Consider the following 27,150-nt stretch of genomic DNA (forward strand, 5'->3'; position numbering starts at 1 on the left):
AAAGAAAGAAAGAAAGAAAGAAAGAAAGAAAGAAAGAAAGAAAGAAAAGAAAAGAAAAGAAAATGAAGTCAAGACCAGAACTAAAATTGAGGAAGTCTATGGGGCGCCTGGGTGGCTCAGTCAGTTAAGCATCTGCCTTCACTCAGGTCATGATCCCCAGGTCCTGGGATCGAGCCCCACGTCCGGCTCCCTGCTCAGTGGAGAGCCTGCTTCTCCCTCTCTCTCTGCCTGCCGCTCTGCCTACTTGTGCTTTCTCTCTGTGTGTCAAATAAATAAATAAAATCTTTAAAAAATAAAATAAAATAAAATAAAATAAAATTGAGGAAGTCTAAGAGAACACAAGGAACGGATGAATATTGGATGTCCAAAAATGTTAAAATTAACTTTGAGGAAAACTGGAGGACTACCCACATTTACAAATTTAATGAGCACCATTTTAAGAAATTAAAGCTTATTCCCATACATCTGCCTTACCCAGGCGAAACTGTAAAATTGATATTTGTGTCTTATTCTTGAAGCAACTGTCCTTGATGTTTTCCCACCATTTCAGTCCTAAGGATCTTTTCTGGGATATTTGGCATGGAGAAGTCACTATATAGGCTATTACATATAAGGCCAGAAGTAGCAAGAGACAGACTTGGGGCAGACCAGTTTTTATTGGAACAGGTAAAAAACATGGCCTAGATGCCAACCCTTATTCATTTTATAGCTTTTGCCGGCATGTGTTCGATATTTTAAATTTTCTCTTTGCTTCTTTTCCAGACAGAAATCTCTTCTTGAGTGTGCCTGACTTGCTCTGACTCTATTAGTTTACCTTAGAAGAGCTGACCACCTTATAAATATAGGTACCAGTCTAGTATCCATTTTACTTTTCACAATTCAGGAACATGTATTTCATGGATGCGGACACTGTATGTCACTGACAGCATAGTGTTAGCCTCAAATAACATTTTACAAATCCTGGAGTTATACTATTACTGCTATATTTACCTAAACTCTCCCTCATTTCCTCATCTGTTGCTACGGCAAATATTCCTTCTGTTTATCCTCTCTTGGCCCTGTGACCTATGCTCTTTTTTCATAGAAGTCTGAAAAGCAACCATATGTTAAGTTATAACACCTTTAGTTTGAGAAGAAATGTCTCCTCGATGGTGCTGTCTGTAACTTTGCTTACAGTTATAGCTGTCCCATACAATTCTTTTGAATCTTCCTCACTGGAAGAAATGCAGACCACATGCCTTTCCTAGGTTACCTGAGGCAAAATAATTTTCTAATTGGATATAAATGTTCCTATGATATTATCAATCATTAAGGTTTTGTTAGCAAATACAACTTTTACACAAGACCGTTAATTTCACACCAATAGTATTTGCTATTTTTGTGGTGCTTTACAAAAGATTAGCAGATGAAAGAAATCTAATATATAACTTCACTATTTAATTAATTTTAATCTTTTTGTTTTTTTAGACTTTTAGTTCCTGTAAGACTCTTGTAGAACCTGTTCAACAGATACAATTTCTGAGAAAGTAGTTTTGGTTTTTGTGGAAAGAAAATAATGTAAGAATAACATTGAGATGTCAAATGTATGTACCAAAAAAAGGAGACAGAGGTATTTTTGGTTTTAAAAAACAGGGTAAAAGGATGGTGTGATATAGTGCAAATTATTAAACAAGTTTGTCTCATATGCCTCTTCTTCGTTCTTATAGGTAGAGCCTTCATACAAATTTTGACTATTTGCTTGTACAGTAGTCTCTCAAGCTGGTCTTATGAACCATTCTATTTATAACATTATTGAAGATCCCAAAGAGCTTTTGATTTACATGGGTTACATCTATAAGTATTTATCATATTAGAAATTAAAATATAGAAATTTAAAAATATTTATTCATTTAAAAGTAATAAACCCATTGCATGTTAACATAAAATATATATTTTATTAAAAATAGCTATATTTTCAAAAATGCATAGAAGAATAGCATTGTTTTACATGTTGCAAGTCTATTTAATGTATAGCATCATAAAATGAAACTGAGCTCTCATACCTGATTCTGCAGTCAATCTATTGCCATATGTTTGCACTATATGAAGAAAATCCAATCTGACACAGATGCATAATTAGAAAAGGAAAGAGAATGTTAACAGACTTTTCAGATAATCCTGAATATTCTTCTTTGATACTACCCCAAGACTTGAAAAGTGATAGTTTCTTTTTTTTTTTAAGATTTTATTTATTTATTTGACAGAGAAAGAAAGAGAGATAGAGCACAAGTAGGGGGAGCAGCAGGGAGAAGGCAGAGGGAGAGGGAGAAGCAGGCTCCCCGCCGAGCAGGGAGCCTGATGTCCTGATGCGGGGCTCCATCCCAGGGCTCTGGGATCATGACCAGAGCCAAAGGCAGACGCTTAACTGACTGAGCCTCCCAGGCGCCCCACAAATGATAGTTTCTTAAAGATTAATTATAATGTGGATTCTGGAACCATTATCAATCAACTTGTGTTCTGTTACATTGAAAGCCATTGGTTTTTCTTACACTTTGAATGGATTGTTATGAGTTAGTAATATCATACATTGGTTATTTGGAAAACAATGAATTATTTGCAGATTTCTATTATGCAAATTTCTATCATGCAATAGTAAATTTTTTAAATTGCACATGTTAGTATCACCAATCATCAGAAGGTCTTCAAGCATTGGGTGGCTGTCAAGCTCATAGTGTCAGATATAAGTTTTCTAAAATTCTAATTTTTGCTCAAAAGCTCAAACTTCTATCACTGGCAATAAATACTGTCAGTTGTGTTCCTTTAAGTGACAGGCACACTTATTTCATTTTTAAAAAAATTCTGCCAAACTCGAAGTCTAATAATCAGTTTGTTAGTTGTTCTTCCATGTAAAAATGGTGTTCCCTGATAACAGCAGTTAAGTCAGCTCACAAATGCATACAATGGCCCAAGTACTTTTCGTCAAGGCAGTCAGCATACTTTGTTACGCAAGAGAGGAGTGCTTTATGCATGTATCCTGTCTCATCATGCCAAATATTAAAAAGACATGCACTCAAGGGTTGAGATTTATCATTTTTCGGGGGGACAAGTACATACGATGGTGAAGAATACACTCAATGAATACTAGAACAGTTTGATATCAATGATTGATTCCTGCAGTTTTGCCCACTATGGCTTTTGCAACACTAGTACAAATGTCAATGTAGTGATAAAGGAAAATCATATCTAAATATTATTATGAAAATAATAATAATAATATTGTGAGAGCCCCAAAAGGGCCAAAGGATCCTTGGGAATCTGTAGGCCACACTTTGAGAATCACTGTACTAGTTCATAGCATCCTTAGTATCCTCCCAGCTTTTGTAACTCTTATCTTTCTTCAGAATAGTTGCCGTGATTGTCTCCTTAAAACATGTTTCCATCATGTGCTTGCTTAGTAATCTGTGAAGCATTGTTAATTTCTTCCATAAAATTAAAAATCCTTTAACTAATGAACAGATCCTTAATAGGCTCCTGCCTTTCTCTATGGTCAATTTATTACTTTAGTCAAACAAATTTACATGGCAGTTTTTAATATTCTCTATCACCAAGTCATTTGGGGGGCCACTCTTCCAATTTGGATTTTCTACCTTTTTTTCTCTAAATGTGACCATTTTTTTTTACAATAAATGTGACCATTTTAACATGCAGCTCAAAACTCACTTCCTCCTTACTTCTTTCCAAGTTTTACATTTTCCTGTCATTGCAGACCCTTTGCCCAAGCCTTTTGTTTTTCCACTTTTTTTGATATACATCCACCAATTAACTGTTTCAAGTTTCAGTTCATTTATTGTTGGTTATATAAGTCTCCATATAATTTTTCACAATTGAGCTAAAACTTTCATTTGGGGGCTAGTCGCTTAGTATCTAACATAATTTTTAAATAAAAGGAGCATGATACATGCTGTTGTCATTACATTCACAGAAAGGCAGCACTTTTAAAGATACCTGGAAAATTTATTCTTTCCAAAGTAATGTGCAACGACACTTTATTTGGTACAAGTCACAACAGGTTGCAACTCTATACTTTGAGTCAAAGCAAATAGGATATAAAAATAAGAGATTTGTCAATAAAGAAAGAAGTAATAAACACATTAGAAAATCCCTTTGTATTTCAAAGAGAAAGCATTAACATTCTTATTTATACTATTAGTAATTAGTAGACTTCCCTAATTGGAGTCACTTTCAGTAATGGTAATTTGGTCTATAACAGCATTGAATCCAACATTGAGAGCTTTTCCCATAATCAAAGTCCATATCCAATTCAAATTTTGGCTTTAATCTAGGGATTTAGTCAGGATGGACACTCTATACATAAATACAGTGCCCATTGTGGTATGATCCCACTAATTTTCTTAATTCAACAAAGAGAAATCATGGACAATTGCCAGAAGTCCAATTGCTTCATAAAGCATAAGTGTTACATTAATATTTCTCCTTTGATGTGGGAGCTACAGGGGGCTTTATAGTAGGTAAAATATTGTTATCTGGATGTCATTTATTAGTCTCCAAACCAAAAAATCATGATGTTAATATGAACGATATTAATACTTGATAAAATACAAATGGCTTTGATTCTATCAAAAAGTCCCTTTTAATTCTGATTCTAAAAGAAATAAGCATCCCATTTCATTTTCCAGTGAAACTATATAGTAGAAGCCACTGTAATTTACTTAAGTTCATTTTAAAGGTTCTTACATAATTGCCAGTTGGAGGCAGCATAAAAAAATAATAAAATGCAGGCAGACATTTATTTCCATACAATAGGGCTACTCAAAATCTTAGTTTAAGTATGTATTTACCTTTCTGGCTCTTTTCTTTAGAACCTGTGCAATGTCTGGAACATGGCTTATACTCAATAATTGTTGCTGAATGAATCATAAGTAATTTCTAGTAGGTTAGAACAGAGGAGAATTTATTAATTGTACTTTTCAAAGTACTCATTCTAAAATGCATCTCACCCAAGCAACACAGAGAATAGAAAAATACACGTGATATTTATCACGCTGTTCTTAAACCAACAACACCTCTGCTCCACCCTCCTCCCCCTCAATATTACACAGACAGATGAATAGAGCCTTGCATCTACATCTTTGTCTCTGAATCTTGATAGCTTTTCTACAAGAGAGTTGAGAGCCAACATTTGGTTCACAGACCTTAAAGAAAAGATAATAGGGCCAACACTGTATTATTTTTAAGAGAAAATGTCAAGAACAAGAAATGAAAATGTCAAAAGATAGGTTGATATACTGTATTACTCAAAGATGGTTTTGTTGGGAGAGCTGACCAAGTGATTTACTAACAGCTTTTACTGGACAGTCTTTGGATTACAATGTAGATGAAAAATAAATGGGAATCCATTTCATGCTTACTCTATCCAGGCATTTGACAGATGGAGAAAAAAATAGGAAGACACAATTAGAGTCTACAAAAATGTGGAATTTTTTTCAGGTTTTAAAATTATGAAAAATAATTCTGTACTGGAAATTTTTTTCAAAGGGCCTACTTATCTATCTTTATCTTTATATCATTTAATTACATAAACTGCCTTTCATTACTGATCACATCTGCATACAGGTAGGGGTTATGAAATTGTGTAAATCTGATGTTCAACTGGGATGTAAGTGCAAAAGTCAGTAGAGGGGGCCCTTGGTATAGTCAGTTCATAATAGATGTAAATCTCATTGGTGAATCTTAGATAAGATTAGGTTCTCTTGTAGCTCCCAAGGAAGAGTTTGTTCAGTCACTCAGTAGCACTTTAATCCATAAATGTTCATTGAGTGTCCATTATGTGTCGGGAATTTTCTAGGTGTGTACATAGAAAGATAAATAATGTTGGTGAGCATTATTACTTCCCATTATGGAGATGTCTCCAATGGATACAAAGTAAAAACATAAAAGAAATGTAGAGAAAAATAAATATTCTCCATTGCTCAAAAAGGCATATTACTGCACACTTGTAAAGATCTACTAGGATGTCATACTTATTTTTGATGATTATTTGATGTAAGTTAACCAATGATATTTATGTTGATGAAGAATACGGAGGGCTAAAAGCCTTAGGAGACCTCCTTTTAAAGGTTTCTATTTCTTGGTATTAATGACCCATTAAATTTATTATTTGCATCCCATAATTTTCATTCTATTTTTCTAAGTGAGGAAATCTCATACTGAAATTCTAAAGTAAAATATACTTAAACATAGATCCTCATCATTCTTTAATGTATGTTTATTATTAATTCTATAAAGAAGACAGACAATATAGTATCTCCCTTCTGACTATATATTTTTCAATACTGTTACAATATAGCAAAATTTTCAAGTATTTATCCCACTGACTTTTGGTCATGTCAAGAAATAAAGTGTTGCTCACTTGAGTAATTTAATATTTTCCACATATAATTAATGGTAATTTGAGCTGCAAAACATCAGGGATAATGTTTGAGTTAGTCCCCTGTTCATCTTCTCTAAACTTGTTTTCTGTTGTGCATGTGCATGCCGGGATTTCAAGAAATAATTTAAGAATGATTTCTTGTTGTTTTCCTAAAGAGTTAGATTTTACTTTCATGCTTTTGCAGAAACATACTTTGCTACTGTTTTGGCAGAGATATATGATTTGCTTGACAATAATCTACTGTAATTTTCTTATTTCAAAAACCAACGCCTTTAATTCTGATTTTATGCTCTAATCTTTATAAAGTAGTTCATTTCTCCCACATAATGTTAAACTGGGTCATTCCATTGTCCTAACTTGCTTGTCATGTGAAATATTTAAAATAGTACACGGACTTCTCAATTCTTTTCAGTAAGTTATGACCTGTTATACTTTATTTTAGCTTTTAATTCTTTTTTTAATTTTTTAATTTTTTTTGTTTTTTGTAAAATGCTTTTTCTCCATTTGTTTTTTATTTAAATTCAAATAGCCAATATACAGTGCATCATTAGTTCTTGATGTAATCTTTTGCAGCGAACCAAGCGACCAAATAAGACATAATCACTAAGATTTCACTGAATCCTTATGTAGTGACAACACAATTGTATACCTTCTCTTTATAGTCCCATTTTTTCCACCTACTCTGGAATTTAGATTACTAGATTGAGATTTAGTATTAAGACAACAGCCATGTTGAAAGAAACTCTAAGAAGCAACCATATAGATCCCTTACTGATTTGTCTGTAAATCTGCTACTGAGGACACAGATTGTTACATTATAGGGCATCTTTGAATAAAGTGATCTCTCTGATTATACTATAAGAAATATTTGAATTGAGCAACTGGCTTGTTTAAAACAAACTATAAATCCCTCTTTCCATTAGCTACCAGCAAACCAAGAAAAAAAAAAAAAAAAAAACAAGATGTAGTCCATCCCAATCAAACTCGTAAGATCTTATGATATACTTTATGTACTGACTTCATCCAGGCTTCATCTTAACATACCTATTTTTAATATTGCTTTCCCTGTTCAGTTTTGTTTTTGTTTTATTTTTAGTTGTGCTAAAACACATGTAACATAAAATTTACCATCTTACCCATTCTTTAAGTGTACAGTAAGTACATTCACATTGCTATAGTGTTAAGTACATTCACAATGCTATACAGTCTATCTCCAAAACTGTTTTCATCTTGCAAAACTAAACTTCTATTCTATTAAACAACATTTTTGCATTTCCCTCTCACCTCAGCCCCTGGCAACCATCATTCTACTTTCTCTCTCTATGAATTTATCTACCCTAGGTACCACATATAAATACTTGCCTTTTTGTGATTGGCTTATTTAACTTAGCATAATATCCTGAAGGTTCATCCATGTTGTAGCATGTGTAAGAATTCCCTTTCTTTTTAAGGCTGAATAGTATTCCATTGTATGCATATACTATATTGTGTATATCCACTCATCTATCGATGGACACAGGTTGCTTCCACATTTTGGCAATTGTAAATAATATTGCTATGAATGTGGGGGTACATCTTTGAAACCCTGCTTTCAATTCTTTGGGGTATATACACAGAAGTGGATTTGCTGGATTGTATTGTAATTTTGTTTTTAATTTCTTGGAGAATTACCATACTGTTTTCCATAGAAGTTGCACCATTTCATATTCCCACAAACCATGTACAAGAGTTCCAATTTTCCACATCCTTGTCAACACTTAACTATTCTTTGCTTTTTTGACAGTAGCCATTCTAATGAGTGAGAGATGGTATCTCATTGTGGGTTTGATTTGCATTTCCTTAATGATTAGTGATGTTGAGCATCTTTTCATATGCTTATTGGCCATGTGTGTATCTTCTTTGGAGAAATGTCTATTCAAGTCTTTTGCCCTTCTTTAAATTAGGTTCTTTGTTTTTTCATTGTTGAATTATAGGAGCTCCTTATATATTCTGGAAATTAACCCTTATAAGGTATATGATTTGCAGATATTTTCTCCCATTCCATGTGTTGCCTTTTCACTCTGTTGATAGTGAGTGTCCTTTGATGCACAGAAGTTTTTTGATTTTGATATAGTCTGATTTATCTATTTTTTCCTTTTGTTCCCTATGAATTATTTTAACTTTGATTTAACCTCATAAGTATTATATAAGCTATTTTAAACTCCTCTTAGAACAGAATATAAATAGGTAACAATGTAGTCAACTCACTTTTCAATATTAGCTATCCTGTCATTTTCCTATGATATTTTAACTATTTGTACCTTGTTATGAGCCCTTTTTTATTTGTTCGTGGCATGAATATAAACAAATAGTGCCTGAATATCTGAACAAAAGTGATCTAGGTAAGAAGACAGTTTTCCACGGGCCTCCCACATTTTTGCTTGTCTTGTGAACAAGGCACTGACTGGGCTGTGCTCTGGACTATCTTTTCAAAGATGGTTGTATGGTAAACAGCCTTCGAAGAAAAGGCAAGTCTGCTCATAGCCTTAGAGGATGGAGATAGTGTTTTCCTCTAGAGTTAAGGATAGGCACGCTTATAGCCCATTATAAAAGATTTACATTCCCTAAGCTCAGGATTCCTCTCTTATAATGCAACCTACAGCGTGTGAAAATGTCACCTGGTTCTCTTTGCTTTGCCATCTGGGAATTGTGGCTCAAGGAATCAGTACAACAAGAGCCTTATAAACTGGCTACTATTATTGCTGTAAGAAACTGTCCTTTGTTTCCAGCCTTGGAGGTTCATGTATTCTATGAGCATCCATAAAACCATGTCAGGCTAACTTGTAAGCTTGCAAGTAGGGAAAAACTCAGCCCCTTCATGGTGTTTGGCAATATATTATAAGGATTTTTGTGAATATACTTGGAAGTCATTTAGCCTAATCTCCTACTCAGTCAAGACTTTCTTTTACACATCTTGACAGATGGCATTCTAAATATCACTTAAATGATTCCAGTAAAAGGAAAACTCCTCTCAAAACCTATTGCATCATTGGTCCCTCCTTATGTGAACTGAACTATTAATAACTTCATAATACTGGGTTTTGCCTGGCCTCATCTGGTATTACATAGAATAATTATTCTATTTTCCACATAGCAGATCTTCATGTTTGACAGTACTAACTTAGTCTCCACTAATCTTATTTAACTCTCTAGACATATCATTTTCATTCCATATCTTCACACACTATGTTCTCCAGACCCACTAGACACTCTAGACACACTACAGTATGGAAGTAATTCTCACAGATGCTCAGAACTAGAGATGAATTAAATAGACTATATGGCTAAGACACAATTTAGTGAAAATATCCTTTATTATTTGGACAGAATGCATTTGGTTGATTTAACATTAGTTTTATGTACAGTTTTTGTATTTCTGTCGTAGTGTCACATTTAGCTTGTGATTAGTTAAAATATTCAGACCTTTTCCATGTGGTCACTCTCAAACTATGACTGTATTTGTAAACTGACTTTTTAAATCTATAACATAAGATTTTTATTTTTAACCAATCCAGATCATTTTGAATTTTGCTTCTGTCATCAGTGATATTAATTCCTTATTAGGTAAAATTTATGCCATCTGAAAATTTTATAGACAACCTTACAATCACTTAATCTTAGTCACTAGTGGAAATACTGTCCACAAAAAGGCTAAGGACAAGCCATTAAATTCCTTCTTTCATAATAACACAGACCATACTTCAATATTACTGATCGGTTGTCTAGCTAGCTATAATCCACTGAACAATGCCATTATCCAGCATAAATGTCATCATCTTATCCATAAGAGTATCTTATTTGGTGAAATTAAAATAATCCACATTTTTGGAAATTTCTAGATCTACTGTTTCTAAAATAATATTTCAGCACTTTACTAGAAAAGTAAAAGGAGTGTCATTCAGGAGGATGAATCAATGCTAATTTACCTTGCTACTGATCAAGCAAGGTAAAGGGAACTGGATTTAGGCATCTTTGCCTAAATAAGAAATTGCTTTTCTGATCCCTAATCTCATATAAAACCAAAACCTTAAGCCTCTGAAGGAGTGATAGCTAACATTCTCATTCACAAAGTCCAGCAAAAATCCATGGCTTCTGGTGGAGAAATAGAAGCAAAATATTTCTGTCTATGGGGAAATAAATAGGAAACTCCTACCTCCATTGTGACTTTTTGGTGCAGTTGGAAATATGCTATATCTTTATTGTGGTGTGGTTATAAACTTGTCGAAATGTATCAAACTATACACTTTAAAAAAGTGAATAGTACTATATGTAAATTATGCTTCATAAAACTGACAAATAAAAGTACATTAAAGTAAATTTTCTAAAAATTAGAGAATAAATATAAAGAAAACAAAGAATATGAAATCAATATTGCCTTTAAAAACAAACTGAATTATGAAATAGTAATCATTACCATTAAAACTTAGGTCTAAAAAGGTCTCCCAAGGAAACTAAATGAAACAGGTACCTGTCTAGCAGTTTTATTTAGATCATTAAAAATCTTACAAGTTCTCTTATAGCAGTTTCTAACTAACAATACATTACAAATGAGGTGTGTATTATTTCTTCCACGTGCCATTAAAATGTCTGCTAACTCCATCATCTATTACTCATAATATATATGAAAAGCAGAAATGTACAACATATTCTCTGTTTATTTTGTAATAAAATGAGAAATTAACAATAAGAGTTATAATAAGAAAAACTACCCTTTGGAAATTGATCAATGCTATCCTAAATAATTTTTCAATCAAAGAGAAATACAAATATATAATTAAATTCTAGGGGAAAAAATTATGAGAATAAAATATACTCTATCATTCTTAAGAATATACTAAAAGAAATCATAGCTGTAAATGCTTTCTTTATATAGAAAGAAAACATAAATAGATTAAGTGAAGAATTAGAAGAGAAATAATAAAATCCAGAGAGGACAAAAATATAAAAATAGAAATGAAGTAGAAATGAGTGAAATAAAAGAAAGAACAGTAGAAGGAATGGCTAAAACTAAGCCATTTGGTTTGGTTGAAAGACCAAAAAAATTCAAAACTTCTGGCAACTCAATACCAACATAATATTTTATAAAAATCACAGTATAATAATAGTAATTATTATTATAACAGTAATAATAAGGCCACCTTATTTTTATGTTTCCTCACTTTTTGTCCTGGAAATAGTTGTTCTATTATTCACTTTCTTAATCTTTGACTTTAATATTGTTTATTAATATCAATGTTCTTTTGTTTTGTTTTATTTTGTTTTTGTTTTTGTTTTTTTAAAGATTTTATTTATTTATTTGACAGAGAGAGACACAGTAAGAGAAGGAACACAAGAAGGGGGAGTGGGAGAGGGAGAAGCAAGCTTCCTGCAGAGCAGGGAGCCCGATGCGGGGCTTGATCCCAGGACCCTGGGATCATGACCTGAGCCGAAGGCAGACACTTAACGACTGAGCCACCCAGGCGCCCCTATTTTGTTTTTAAATATTGTATTTATTTATTTATTTGATAGAGAGAGAGACAGTGAGAGAGGGAACACAAGCAAGGGGAATGTGAGAGGGAGAAGCAGGCTTCCCACTGATACGGCTTGATCCCAGGACCCCGGGATCATGACCTGAGCCGAAGGCAGACGCGTAACCAACTGAGCCACCCAGGCGCCCCTCAATGTTCTTTTGAATCAGTAATTAATTCAAATCATCCCTACAAAAAGTCAAAGGACAAAGTCCACAAGATCATGTTGATAGATCCTAAGGATATTTGAAAAAAAATAAACATTTATTTCTGATAATAAGTCTTGGAAAAAATCATTTTTTTCATATCAATCCATAATCATAATTATCAGTGAAATATTAAATCACCCCTAGATTATCTCACTTACTTAAATTCCTTTAAAAAATATTGTAGCCTATGCAGTAAGAGAAGAAAAAAGATGTAAATATTGAAAAGCAGTACCAACCATCATTATTTGCAGATGATGTGAATAAAACTAAATTATTGCAATATTAAGTCAAAAGGATACAAAAATAAGTATTTTTAAAATACACATGTAAATGGGTGCCTGGGTGGCTCAGTCGTTTAAGCGTCTGCCTTTAGCTCAGGTCATGATCCCAGAGTCTTGGGATCCAGTCCCACATCAGGCTCTTTGCTCAGCAGGGAGCCTGCTTCTCCCTCTGCCTGCTGCTCCCCCTGCTTGTGCTCTTTCTCACTCTCTCTAACAAGTAAATAAATAAAATCTTTTAAAAAAATGCATATGTAAATGCTAACAATTAGAAGTTAGGAAATAATGGGAAAAATCCCTTTCCTACTATGAATATATGCAATGCTTTCAAACTTTAAGATGCATACAATTCACCTGGGGGTTTTGTTAAAATGCAGATTGAGCAGGTTTGAGGTGGGAATCAAGATTTTATATTTCTAATGAGCTCTCAGGTGCTGCTGATCATGTTTTGAGTAGTAAGGTTTGTATATATATATATATATATATATATACACACACATATATATATACACATATATATGCATACATACATACACATTCACACATATATACATATATATGTATATTCTCATGTATAACTTTCGTGTAAAATATTAAAACTTAAGAATTAATAAGAAATTAGTGAAACCTCTGTTTTTAAAAAGTAGAAAGAAGGTTAAAAAATGACTGGGAGACAAAAAAATATTTGAGTGAAGAAGAGAAATGTCACATCCCTGGATGGGAAGACAACGTTATAAAAATGTCTAACTAAAATTATTCTAATGCTTTTATCTTAACATAATGGAAACCACCAAATGCTGCTCTCTGTAACTTTAAAAGATGAGGTTTATAAAGTTCATCAGGAAGAATAAACATGCCAGATAACAAGTTTTTTTCACAAAGAGGGCATTAGGCAGTTCTTCTCTTCCAGAAATTAAGATGTATTTTAAAGTGACAATAATTAAAACAATTTGTTCTGTATAGAAACAGACAGATTAAAAGTGTGGGATACAAAGTCCAGCCATGGATCCAACTGTGCATATAAACTTATATATAATGGAAGTGGCATATCAATCACTGAGAGAAAAATAAATTATTTGACAAGTGAATTGAGACACTTCAAATAATCACCAGAATAGACTTATATTCTGGCCTTACAACAGCATTATGACCTTAGGACTTAATAAAACAAGTGCACATGCATGCATGCACACATATCAAATTATGTGAACTTTAATATAAAAGATAAGTTTTAAAACACAAATGCAAATCATAACAAGCATAAGATATATCACAGCTAACAAATTGATAAAGAAAATAAACTTGTATCTATTACAATATTTATTATTTTACGTGATCTCATTCTGTTTGAATAGTGCCAGTCAATTGAATGAGCAATCATGGCTTGTTACTAACACTATCTCCATTCTTCTGACAAAAATTCAATGAGTTCTGTAATTTAGCTATTCTCTTTAACATGATCTTTTTTTTTTTCTTTACCAAAAGCCCTATCAACATAGCTAAATCAGAGTTATTTCCTCTGTGATAAAATCAGAACCGTCAGCACAGAGTTCTTCTCTCTCTGATTATAATTGTAGGGTTGCTGGGGCTTTTGTTTGTTTGTTTCTTTTTTCACTCTAGCCCCCATCTGATTGTCCATTTTGGTCCTACACTGCCTCCTACAGCTCCCCAAATGGCATCAAATGATAAATGACTAAGAACTTTTAAAGGCTAAATCATCATTTCCTTTACAAGTTGTATGCACATAAAATACATCTTTAAAAGGGTATGTCATTTTAGAAAGCATCAAATAAATTACTAAATGTGTAAAAACTAGGCTTCATAATCACCGCTAGCATTTCTTTGCCAAATATCTAATAAGGCATATCATAAGCACACAGTAAATGCTGCAATAATTATGAGAGCCAAAAATAGTAAGTTCCCAAATATAATAGCTCATCTCAAATTTCTAAACATTCTTTTATGATTATACCTCCACCTCTCAGAGTAGACTGGGTCCAGGTCTTCTTTGGGTCCCTCAGATAAAGCTGTGACTCGCATGGTACCATGTAGGGTTATATTATGGTTAAAAGAAACTATTCCAGTCTAGCAATCGTGATTTCTAAGCTCATGTGCTCTACTTGCATTTCTTCAACACCAGAAAGAGGACTTGTAATTACAAGCAATTTTATTCATCTATCCTTTTTAAAAGTCACACTGAAACAGCTCCCAGGTTTACCTCATCAACCCTCACTACCAGTGAAAATCTTCTCCTTCACCTACATTCCAAACTATTTTGATGACTCTTCATTTCCCTCCTCCCTCTTCTACTAAACCTTTCTCTCACTACTCCTCCTGTCCACCACACTCCATCCTTCTCTCCAGTCTTTTGCATTTTTGTCAATAGAACTTGTCTGGGGGGAAAAAAAAGGACTTGTCTGACAAAGCAAGATTCTTAGAGAACAGCTCAGCAATGCCAGAATACTACATCATGGGCAAAGAGATGTCAAAGGCTAGAAACATCCATGCAGTAAGGATTTTGTCCCATCACATTTGCAGGCACTTAGTAAGATTGCACAAGTGAATGAATGATTACAAAGATAGAGGGAAGAATTAGCTATAATGTGAAAGAAAAATTCTAGTCAGTCAGAAGACCTAAACCCTTGACAGAGTTCTGCTCTTATTCCCTCTGATCTACTTTTACAAAATTACTTTTACAAGGATAAGACATATAAACATACTTTTTTCTGAATTAATATAAAATATTAGTAGTACAGTATTGATATGGAACTCATGCAATAGTTTTTAAATTTTCAACATTTTAATCAGAAATCACCAAAGGAAATAATGTATATTCTGGGGGTTTTATGTATTCATTTGTACAAATTATTAGTCATAGGGTAACATAAAACTTCACTAACATAGGCCCCTTTAATCAGAAATCATCGTGGGAAAAGCCATAGGTGTAATATGAAGTACTGTGGCTAGAGATAGGAAACACAATAAACTTGAAACCTTTCTTCAACTAATTTGTTGTGTATGATTTTAGAAAGGTCCCATAACCTCTTTGGTTTCTGTTAAGTTGTGTTTAAAGTGAGCTAAATTATTCAATCAATCCATCTCATCATCATATAATTCTATGATTCTGCATGGGCCAGAGAGATGTTCCTTTTCTACTTTATTCTTTCTATAAGCAATGGTTCTGGGAATGGAATTATTTTTGTTGGCATGTTTTGTGATCTGGACATGACTAGGCTTCAGGGATCACATGAATTCCCTAAATTTAGGCAATTATGTTTGAGTGCATTTTTCTGGGCAGAAGTACATAGCTTACATCTGATTCTCAAAAAGCTCTATGAACTTCTCAAAAAAAAGATTAAAAACCACTTACTTCAATAATGAACTAATTCCAAGTGATTCACATTAACTTGTAAAAACAGACTCACAAGAAGTTTGCTTCATAATATTGTATTGGTTCTGTAACATTCTGTATCCCACATCAGTAACATAATACACTCTGTTAGTAGAAGCTACATTTCGTATCCCACATCAGTAACATAATACACTCTGTTAGTAGAAGCTACATTTCAAACTTTCACTAATAATCTCCTCATTCGGTGATGAGCCGTGGACTACATCTGTCTAGTTCACCTCATTATATCAAGTGCCTTGAACAGTGCCTAGCTCTCGATGAATCAAAGAAGGGAAATGTCTACCAGTTTCTCTCTAGGCGAGAGGACAGCTAGGGAATGATCATCTTTTCATCTGGGCATGAATTGAGACTCCAAACTTAGATGATGGAAGAATCAACAAATAAGGATAGATAGATCAGTTTATCCTCAAGCCAAGCCCGGTAATTTCAATAAAGAAGAAATGAAATCCAAAATGCGTAAGGCCTAACCAAAAGTGGCAAGGTCAAGACCAGAGTCCTTAACCAATGGTACAGGTCCCTTTCATTCCACTAAGAACCTAATTATTGAGTGCAAATGACCATGTCACCCAAATTTCAGTTCCTTTCTTTTAAGTGAAATTAAATAGCCAATAACCTCATCCTTCATTCTAAGTACACACCATAAATAACCTCTGATTTTTGCCTGATTTATTAACATAAGCAAATAAAATAACATCGTGTCTTATATGTAATATAAGTTGGATTCAATTTTTTGTCACTGTCATATCTGTGAAAAATATTCAGTGCTATAAATCAAATTCTTTTATCATGCAAACTTCATTAGTTTTTCAATAATGCTTGTTTATTTGTCTTAACTGACAATTACAGGAAGAAAAGTGTTTCATTCATTAGTACCTTTTAAAATATATAGTCCATAAAATTGAATACATGTTACTTCATTCCTATACACTTCCAGTAATTGACTTAAAAACCTAATAACATTTGCATTTCTTTGCTGTTTTTACAGGAGCATTGTTTTAAACCCAGCTTATTTCCGAAATCATCTTCGCCAGGCAACAGTGTTTAGATGTCTGGAGAGATATTCAGAAGCTGCCCGGTATGTTTGTTATAAATTTTGTGAAGATTTATTTCGAGTTAAATTAATTTTATTCTCAGCTTCTGGTAATAGCATAACAGAACTTTCCATTTCTCTCATGGAGTATGATTTTACCAGAATCATTGTCTTATAAACGTCAAACCAACAATTATTGACTACCTTTTTCTTTCATTAAAGCCATTCTGTGTTCATAGCTCTTAGTAAAATTCAAACTTTTCAGCCATGAGGTCACTGATTATGATGGGAAAAATTCCAGGGAAGTTTAGAAATGAACTTGACCTCTTGCTCTCGAGCCTGGTCTTGGTTGTAATGACACAATTCTGTGACCCTCTCTTTCTTGAGTTCTGGAAATGAAATCCAACCACATGAAAAAGACGTCAGGAGCTCTTTCTAGAGGAGATGGCATCAGTTATAACATCAAGGGTTGTTAGAGCTGTCCTAATATATTGCCTCCTAGACCCCAATATGTTTCAAAAAAACCTAGTGAAGCAGCTTTTTATATTTTCATCCCCAGAACTTATACTTACAGCAAAAAAGAATTGCAAGAATTGTGCAACAGCCTCAATGTTACACTAAGAATTCCTTCTCACCTATGACAACCAAGGCTTTTTTTCTTCCTGAGTCAAGCTCATCATATTGGACTTCCCTTCCCTTTGATGAATCTCTCAATGAATTTTCCTCATCTCCCAATGAATAGCTGCTGTTTCTTACTTGTCCACTTTAGTATCCCAGGAATTTAGCAAGAAAATGTGAGTGATTTCTTCACCTAACTCCAAGCACAATTCCTAAGGCCTAGGGAAATATCTGCAGTAATAGGGATGAGAAGCCTAGGTTGCAGGTAGTTACTGTCTTTAGAACCTTTGCAAATAGCACTTTCTTGGAAATCAAAGTTTAAGGAATTTAAATGGATAATAAAATGGTTCCATAAAATTATTACCATGAAATCAACATGAATTCTATATAAGATGGTCCTGAGAGTTACCAAAACTGAATTAAATGATGGATATGGAAGGCAGAATTAATTCCAGCTACACTCACTTTGCAGTCAAACAACCATTATGCCACATCTATTTACCTGTGTGTTAATGTTCATTTTTAAAAATTATAATGGTCTTTATGTATCAATCTCATTTTTTACCTTCTATTTTTCTTTATACTTTCTCTAATGTATTCCATCTTATGTACTCACTTATGACTTCTTCCTATATTTTATTTTCTCCACTAAGGTGTCTCTGTGACTTTCTTTCTGCCCACATACTTTTCCCATGTGAATGAGAGGGAATTTAAGAGGTGATGGTAAGCTTCCTTCAGTCCCATACTTTTTAAAAGTCCCTAGCTACAAATGAAGCTAATAGGTCCAATGTAAACAGATACCACTATCTGTAAAACAGTGTTTTCTAAAAGGTTCTTTATTAATGTGTCTTCTGAATTTAATCAAAAAATCATTAGGAGAAGGCTAGATGCAACTTCAGAACTAGATTGCAACTAGTAAAAAACTGCTAGTGGGGTGCTGGGATTGGCTTGTATAGACTCTGGAAAGCCAATTGTTAATATTCTGGTATTCGGGGAAAGCCAGTTGTTAAAATAGAGGAGAACTTAGCAATGCTGGGGGAATTTACACTATGGAAATTGGCAAATGCTACAAAGCCAAGCTTTTTTGGTTCGGGGAGAGCCAGGTTGCCAGCATTATCACCGACTATAACTTAATTGTATCAAGCGTGACTGTGTGAGTTAAAGTTGTGACAAAAATTCTTTATGGGCCCTAAAACAAACAATAAGAACTTAAAAATTAGGAATTTGTCAGTATTTACCATGTAAAGTTGGAACTGAATATCCATTGTCCTTGATGTGTATATCCCTGCAGTGAAATAAGTGTATCTGCTTAATATCATATAGTGACTGACCTGACATTTCCTTGAGGAAGACCCTGATAATTGTTGGTTATGCAGGCACGGACTTTCCAACAGAGAAGCAGATACAATTAATTTCGGATACAAGAGTTTTTCACCTTGGCTTCCTTGGCAATTATAGTCCTCAATATACAGTATTAGTTATTATGGCTTCCCCAAGGGAAAGAATGAACATGAATATTATAGTGTCCCTTAGCTATTAGACTTGTAATGTAAAACAATACATGCAAATCAATATATAGAACATTCATGTTTCTCAGTTACTTTCTTGGAGATTTGGGTAGTTTGGTTCAGGCCTCTTACAAGGATATTATATTAAAACTCACCGGAAAAGCCAACACCTCAAAGTTATTTCCTCTAGAATGCCAAGTAGTCATGTTTCTGAAATTGAAAGGCACTTACAAATACAAAAGAATGTCATTACTATGTGACTTAGGAAGTCTTAAAACCATGATTTGCAGTGAAGTGAATCACCTCTTTCTGATTCACGTTAGAGTATTTATAACCAGGAACTAGAAATTGGGCCATCTAAGGTTTTTGAAGCCTAACCAGCTCTACCCAGGAAGGAATACCTAGTAAATAGGTCAGAAAAGATTTCCAGGACAGCCTCATAAAAACCAGGATTCCCAACCAGAGAGACTAGAGAAAATGCTATGACTTGTTGTTGAATGGAAGGTATCAGTCAGCTTTACAATAATGAGCAGGTCCTTTTATTTTATGGGTCAATATTCCTTTAGTAACATCCTACCTACCAGCAGAGAGAGCAAGAATATATAGATGGTAGAAAACTGGATAAAAATAAGGATATATTATTTTGGTTTAGGCTCGCAGGGATGCTGGTCATCCTTGAGCAGACAATTGGCACTGGTTAAATTGATGAAAACACATTTTCAGACCACAAATCTAAACTGAAATTGCTATAACTCCCCAAGAAACAGCCAACTTGTGAGGTCTTACCTGAAATAGCAAGTAGCCTAGGTCTTTAACATCTCTTTGTTTCTATGCACATAAAAGTATATGTGTTGAAGTAGAATGTCTTTGCTTGAATCTATCTTCCCTCGCAGCACTCACACACACACACACACACACACACACGCACACACACACGCACATACACATTTGGCACTACCTTCATAAGAAAGATGGTAAGATAAGAAAAAATATGTAGAGATATTAAACAAACCAAAAGTAAAGACTATTTTGTGAAGAGAACTAATAACTCTTGATAATATGAATGGTATGTCTTTATTTCTGTATGCTCAATGACTTCCACAGAGTTTGGCACATACCAGGCACCAGTTCAGGGTTTGCAAATTAAACTAGCCAGTTTTGAGTTTGTGGTTAAGAACCATTTAGCTGCAGCAGTAAGGAGATATTACATGAAATTGTTAGTACAACCCTGGTTAAAAGATAAATATGAGAGTGTGCACATAGTAGTTAAGTTAGTGATAGTATCATGCCTCCTATAGTGAAGCTCTATAAGGCAAAAAATAGATGACGTCACACAGGAAATTACTTTAGTTAAGATCATACTGTGTAAGAGGAAGCAAACAGAAGGTAATACTAAAGGGGAAAGTACAACAAAAGTTTCTATCCATCATTAAGTAGGCGTTAGTTGTGTATTTCTACATAGATGAACTAGATGAGGGATACTAGAGCAGTAATAACACATTTAAATGCTCACAAATCTCAGGCTGATGGTGAGTGAAGGAGGCCAATTATAAGATAAAAGGATTGTTGTATGAATTACAGAGAACTAGAGACCACTAACTACAATGACCATATGATTTATCTCTCAAACTTGCTCATGAAAATGGGCGCTATTAAGAAATAACCAGGAAAATATGCATAAACCAGGACTGTTGTGACCACACTGGCCATCTGGTCAGTGTACCGTAGCCCTGCTGAAGGGAGTGGTCATATTCAAGTCCAGTTAATGTTGCTGTATACAACTATAGGTTCAGTGTTGCAGATTTTTGAGTCTTCAAGAAATAGTATTTTTCAGAACTTGGCAAGAAGAAATTTCTTAACTTTAAATGTCAATTATTTCAAGTTTTTCAAACACAGTGCCATCTTAAAAAGCTGAAGTAGTCCCATTCATGAAAATGAAATTCACAGATTTGTTGCAACAGATCTTGTCTCTTCTACCTTTTATTTGTAATAGTATTTTTTAATACCATGTTATATATAATATTGTGAGAAATAGATTAGATAATCAACTATGTAGTCTAAAATTTTCTTATCTTTTCCCTTCTTAAGGTAACTTACAAGCAGTATGTTTCTGTTAAATCAAATCAAAACACAGTACTTTAAGATGAATTAATTCATGGCTACACTCACTGAGAAGCCAGATAAATAGTAGAGGTTAGTAGAAATGGGAGTAGGTGGGATTCTGGAGACCTGCAAAGGACTTGGGAGTTTTGTTTTGTTGTTGTTATTTTGTCATAAAAGCTGATCCTACTGGAAATTGGAAATAATGCATATATAGATCACAACTTTCCAAAAGAAAAGAGTGATCCGAAAACAAATTTAAGTGTTTGTTCAGAAATCTAGTCACATAACACAGTGATATTGCTATTGATAAGCAATCATTCAGGAATAGTACTACAATAGCAAGCAGCAAGAAACGGTGTCAGCTGTTTTAGTGTCATAGAACTCTATGATTTTAAATGAGATTATTGTGTATCTTGCAAGGGAGGAGAATATTCTGACAGGTAGACTCAAGACAAGTAATTGTGAAGAGATGATAGTAGTGTTGGGAATTTAACTTAGTTCTGATTCAATTGAAAGTGTAAAATCCATTCAAACACCATGCAAGATACTAAAAATACATCACAGTTTTTTTGGTTAAAATAAGTTCTCATTTATGCCTTCAGATAGTATAAATGAAGACTGTAGGCTAATTTTTACTCTTAAATTGGCCATCTGCCTGAAGGGCTTTCTCTTTCTTTATTGGAGACAGTTTGCCTTTACCAGAACAGCTTTAGTGTGGGCTAACATTAATCAGTCCTCGGTGACATATAGTTGTATGTTGGAAGATGGACATGATCATTCCACCATTAAGTGGTTTTCCCTTTTCCTAGATATGACAAAGCTGTATAAACCCTAAGCAATACAAAATGTTGCTTCTTCATGTATGATTTCTACAAAATGACAAATTTAGTCATTTCATATAGCTTAGGTTAAATATCTGACTATAAGACTACAACTCGCCCAGTTTGTATGTATGTAAGGTGCAGTGTTTGTGATTTCAAGGAAAAAAGTGAAGGCTAAAATATTCTAAAACTTTAAGTTTCTAACCATCTTTTACGTCTTGAGGATTTAAAATTATGGACTCATAAATGTCTAATCTTACAACAAAAGTACTAATTATAAGGTTGCGATGATAATTGGTGGATTAAAAGTAATTGTTGCCTTAAGAAAAGTTGAATTTTTTGGACACGATCCAAATTATAAGTAAATTATTATAAGAACAAATAATTTTACATGCATATAGAAACAAAATTTAACACAGGCTTATTGCAAAGGACACCCAAAAATTCATTAGAGAAAAACAAACATTGATTGACTTTGTGAATTCCTCCATCTTGCTGATGTATATCATGATAATTATTTTGTCCCTTTTCTGTTTTGAATGATATGCTATGTATTTGCATTACCTATAGACAGTTCTAAAATAATTTAGAAATGTACCATCCTTAGACTTTTTGCAAATAATGACCTAGAAAACTTGTGGAAGAACACAGAGAAAGAGTTTCTTCTGTCCTATAAATCCAACCTTGCATCTTTAAAAAAAAGGGTGGGGGGGGGAATGGAACAATAAAGACTACATGTGAGAGAATGCAGAAAGGCCCTAGAATGTCAAGTTTTAAGTATGAAGAAATAAAGGTGTTCTCTTCTTATCCTTCTTCCCTTCAATCAGATGCCCCCGATTCCACATTTTCTACAGTGGTGGAATGTAGAAAACCAATTAAACATAAAAAAGCTTAATCCAAAGGAGCTGAAGTTTAACTCCGAGTGTTCTGTGCTATTTTCTAATGTCTAAGTGTTGCCAAGTGAATTAGAGTTTAGTCTGCACATGCTAAAATTATGATAAATGGATCAAAACTTCCATATCTTAATCTGTAAATTAGAGATAGTAATAGCATCTATGTCCCAGAGGTTATTATGAGGATGAATGAGACAATTTATGTAGTACAGTTGGCACAGTACTTGGCACATCATAAACTCTCAATAAAAAATAAGGATTATCATTGTTTTTGTTGCTGTTAACGAGAACTCTTTGAAGATAGATGAAGTTTCCTAAAGAGACAATGAGTTTCTCAACATTGACACCAGAACATGTTGAACAATCATTTTGCTGAGGTCTTGCACAACAAGAGACAGATTTCACCACAATACTATTAGATCCTGTCTCACTCTAAGAATCATGTCTGGGTTTTTGGGAAGCCCAGTGTTAACACAGGGGTTGAAAGGCATGATTTTGGTTGGTTTAATTTGGAGTTAAAAGGGGGAAAATTGACTTTTTAAAAAGTTTTGCATATGAGTATATCATGAATTTTAGCACCCTATTTCATTCTGAGAGATATTGTAATTATTCTTAGTGAGTTAGAGTGTAGAGTTCCTCAGGGTGGGCAGGTGGAAGTTCAAATGACATAAAGAGAACTGTTCAGGTCACCTGGTTTTGACTCCAAATTCTCCCTTTTTTCTTTTCTTCATTTCTGTCAAAAATAGCAACACCCTGACAAAAGATTAGGCTGGAAATCCTAACAGCTCACTGCCAGAAACTCTGAAATTCTTCACACACACCCCACTTTTTTTTTTAAATACTGGCATTGGTTCATCACACTATTATGCACATAAATTAATCTTGATGCCACTGATTGTGAAAATTGCTTATAAGTCAAAAGTTCTGTTTCTGTATCTGTCTGCTGAAGAGGAACTGTCTGCATTAGAGAATTATAGTCAAGCCAGAGAGACCTGTGTTCCACTCCCAGGACTACAAATGACTAGCTATGTGTGTGTGACCTTGGGCAAGTTAATTAAGTAACCTCTTTCAGTTTCAATTTCCTCAACCATGAAATGGAAAAAAATAATACTACTTTACAAAGTAAACATAAAGATTGCATGGAATAATGAATATGAAACATGAAACTCAGTACCAGGCACATAGTAAGCCCTCGATTAATTATTGCTCCTGATGCTATTATTGTTGTTGCTGCTGCTGTTGTTGCTGTTACTAACTTTGAAGAATGATGTTTAAAACCCTAAAACATTCACTCTAAAATAATTATGTCGAGTACAACTTTGGTAAAAACAGTATATTCTAGGGCTACCACCCCAATTTATCTCAGTTTTGGCAGCCATCATCTATGATCCCTTGCTCTTTGCCAAACTCTATGTCAGATGCTTGTAGTGCATTAGCTTTGCTCCTCACAACTCTGCAAAGAAATTATATTCTGCATTTTTTAGGTGAGGGAACTTAAGCTAGAGTTTGAACGACTTATCAAAGACCAATGATAAGTAGCAAATCTGGAATTCGAGCTTAATTTTATCACCAAGACCCTGACCCCTGCACAAAGGATGAATTTGGCATTGTCAGACTTCATATCTGCCACTTGGGTGAGTTTGAAATGGTATTGCCTCATTGTGGTTTACATCTTCATTTTTTATCACTAGTGCACTTGTGCTTTTTTAATATATTTATCGGGCAATAATGTTTCCTCTTCTGTGAAATGCTCATTTGTGTATTTATACTTTTAGAAGTATACTTTTATTTATTTATTTATTTATTTATTTATTTATACTTAGAAATGAACTTTTGTTCATTTCTTATTGGATTGTTTGTCCTTTTATCATTGAGTCATCGGATCCTTTATATACTCTGGGTACTAATAAGTTTTAGCAATATATGTTGCAAGTAATTCTTTCCAATTTATGGTTTATATAATCATACTCTTTTTGGTATCTTTTGATGAAAAATAAATCTGAAGACTTATTTTTAGTGTAGTCAAATTCTTTTATGATTTGCCCTAAGTTTTTTAAAAATTGTCTCCTATCCCAAGCTCATCAAGATAGCTTTCTATATTATCTTCAAAAGTTTTAAAGTTTTTCCTTTGCCGTTAAAGTTTTGACACAATGATAATTGTTTTTTATATGTGGTGGGAGGTAGGACTATCTTATTATATTTTTCCCTTGGTGGATAACCAATTATCTTGATATCATCTTATTAAATCCTTTTGCTATTGATCTTCCATGTTAGCTCTGTTTATATCAGTTTTCCATATATGAATATGTCAGTTTCTGGTTTCTATTCTATTCAGACATCTGTTTGTCTGTTACATTGCCAAAACCACATTATTCTACATAGGATGGTTTATAATATGTCTTGATATCACTGATATCTAGTAAAGGAAACTTTACCAACTGATTCTTTTTCAGGAATGTCTTGTCTATTCTAAGCCTTTTGCTCTTCCACATAAACTGTAGAAAGTGTGAATCTGAATTCCAAACCCCAATAGTGTAAGTTCTAGTTAGGAATTCCCAAGGAAGACTTTCTAACTTTCTTTTTTTTTACTCTACCAGGATCCAAGTCCAAGATTGACATGCTATTCCACTATTTTGCTCTGTAAGAGTTTCTCCTAGTTCTTTCATTGGACATGTTATTTGTAAGAAAAACTTTAAGCAGGTTGTCTATTCAGTCTTCACTCTGCTGAAAACCTCAAGATTTGTCTACTTTTCCCAATGCACATGTCCCAGTAAAAGAAAGTTACTAGACCAATAAATATTAACATATATCCTCAGGAAAAAAATAGCTTTTTGTTTGCTTATTAAACCCTCTTTACTGATATAACACTATCTACATATTTTTTTAATGACTGTTTGACACAAGTAGCCAAGCAGATGGCACCCCCAAAGGACAAAGCTAAAACAATTTGAATAACTGGGGCACCTGGGTGGCTCAGTCAGTTCAGTGTCCAGCTCTTGATTTCAGCTCAGGTCATGATCTCGGGGCCCTGGAATAAAGCCCTGCATAGAGCTCCCTGCTCTGCGGGGATCTCCTTGTCTCCCTCTCCCTCTGCGCCTTCCCCCCCCCAACTCTTGTGTGTGTGCACACGCTCTCTTCCTCTTTCTCTCATAAATAAATCTTTAAAAAAACACAATTTGAATAACAAAGTAAATATTGATAGTATCAAATTATAATCCATTGAATTAAATGAATATTCATATCTGAGTTTATACTAATATGAAAATAATTGAAAAAATATATGGGGGATAAAGGAAAACTCTTCCTTACAGAGGAATACCAATTAATAAATGTAGAATAAATGAGAGAAAATCAATGTTAGCAAACACCACAGTAATAATTGTTGCAAGCAAGATCTACTAGTCGACTTTAATTTCAGCAGTTCCACTTCTGTTATTTATCTGAAGACAACAAAAACACTAATTTGAAAAGATACATATACCCCTATGTTCATTGCAGCATTATTTACAATAGCCAAGATATGGAAGTAACTTAAGTGTCCATCGATAGACGAATGGATAAAGAAGTTATGGTGTGTGTATTTGTCTGTCTGTATACACACACACACACACACACACACACACAACTATGAAATATTACTGAGCCATAAAAAAGAATGAAATCAAGCCATTTAAGACAACATGGATGGACCTAAAGGGTATTGTGCTAAGTGAAGTAAGTCAGACAGAGAAAAACAAGTACCATATGATTTCACTTACATGTGAAATCTAAAAAACGGAACAAACCATAGATACAGAGAACAAACTGGTGTTGGTAGAGGCGTAGGGGGTAGAGGAATGGGTGAAACAGGTAAAGGGAATTTAGAGGTACAAACTCCCAGTTATAAAATAAATAAGTCACAGGAATGTGATATACAGCATAGGGAATACAGTCAATAATATCATAATAACTTTGTATGGTGACAGATGATAGCTAGACTTATGATGATTTTTTCATAATGTATAAAAATATCAAATCACTACATTGTACACCTGAAACTAATATAAAATTGTATGTCCATTATAATTCAATAAGAAATAATTATCTCCTTCAAATATTTATCAGTTAGAAAGGGAAACCTACTCACTTTATGGTGAAATAAATGAGCAAATACCACCATAATCAAGTGGTCAAAGTTAATACCACCAATAATAAAATATCTACATTACATACACACCCCCATTAGTATGCAATGAGAACATCACATTACTTCTATAGTATTCTTGCCTAAAACACACAATTTCAATCTAATCATGAAAAAAT

At 33.7% G+C, this 27,150-nt stretch overlaps 1 protein-coding gene across 1 annotated transcript in view; it reads left to right on the plus strand.

The window, feature by feature from the left end:
* Positions 1 to 27,150, plus strand: part of SPATA16 (spermatogenesis associated 16) — a 198,775-nt gene that overhangs the window by 72,642 nt on the left and 98,983 nt on the right. The window contains exon 3 of the mRNA XM_032407336.1: positions 16,861 to 16,950. Within this exon, the coding sequence (XP_032263227.1) occupies positions 16,861 to 16,950 (90 nt within the window). The remainder of the gene's footprint in view (positions 1 to 16,860; positions 16,951 to 27,150) is intronic.

The sequence above is a fragment of the Phoca vitulina genome, unplaced genomic scaffold (assembly GCF_004348235.1).
Source record: "Phoca vitulina isolate PV1807 unplaced genomic scaffold, GSC_HSeal_1.0 scaffold8, whole genome shotgun sequence".
Taxonomy (NCBI): Eukaryota; Metazoa; Chordata; class Mammalia; order Carnivora; family Phocidae; genus Phoca; species Phoca vitulina.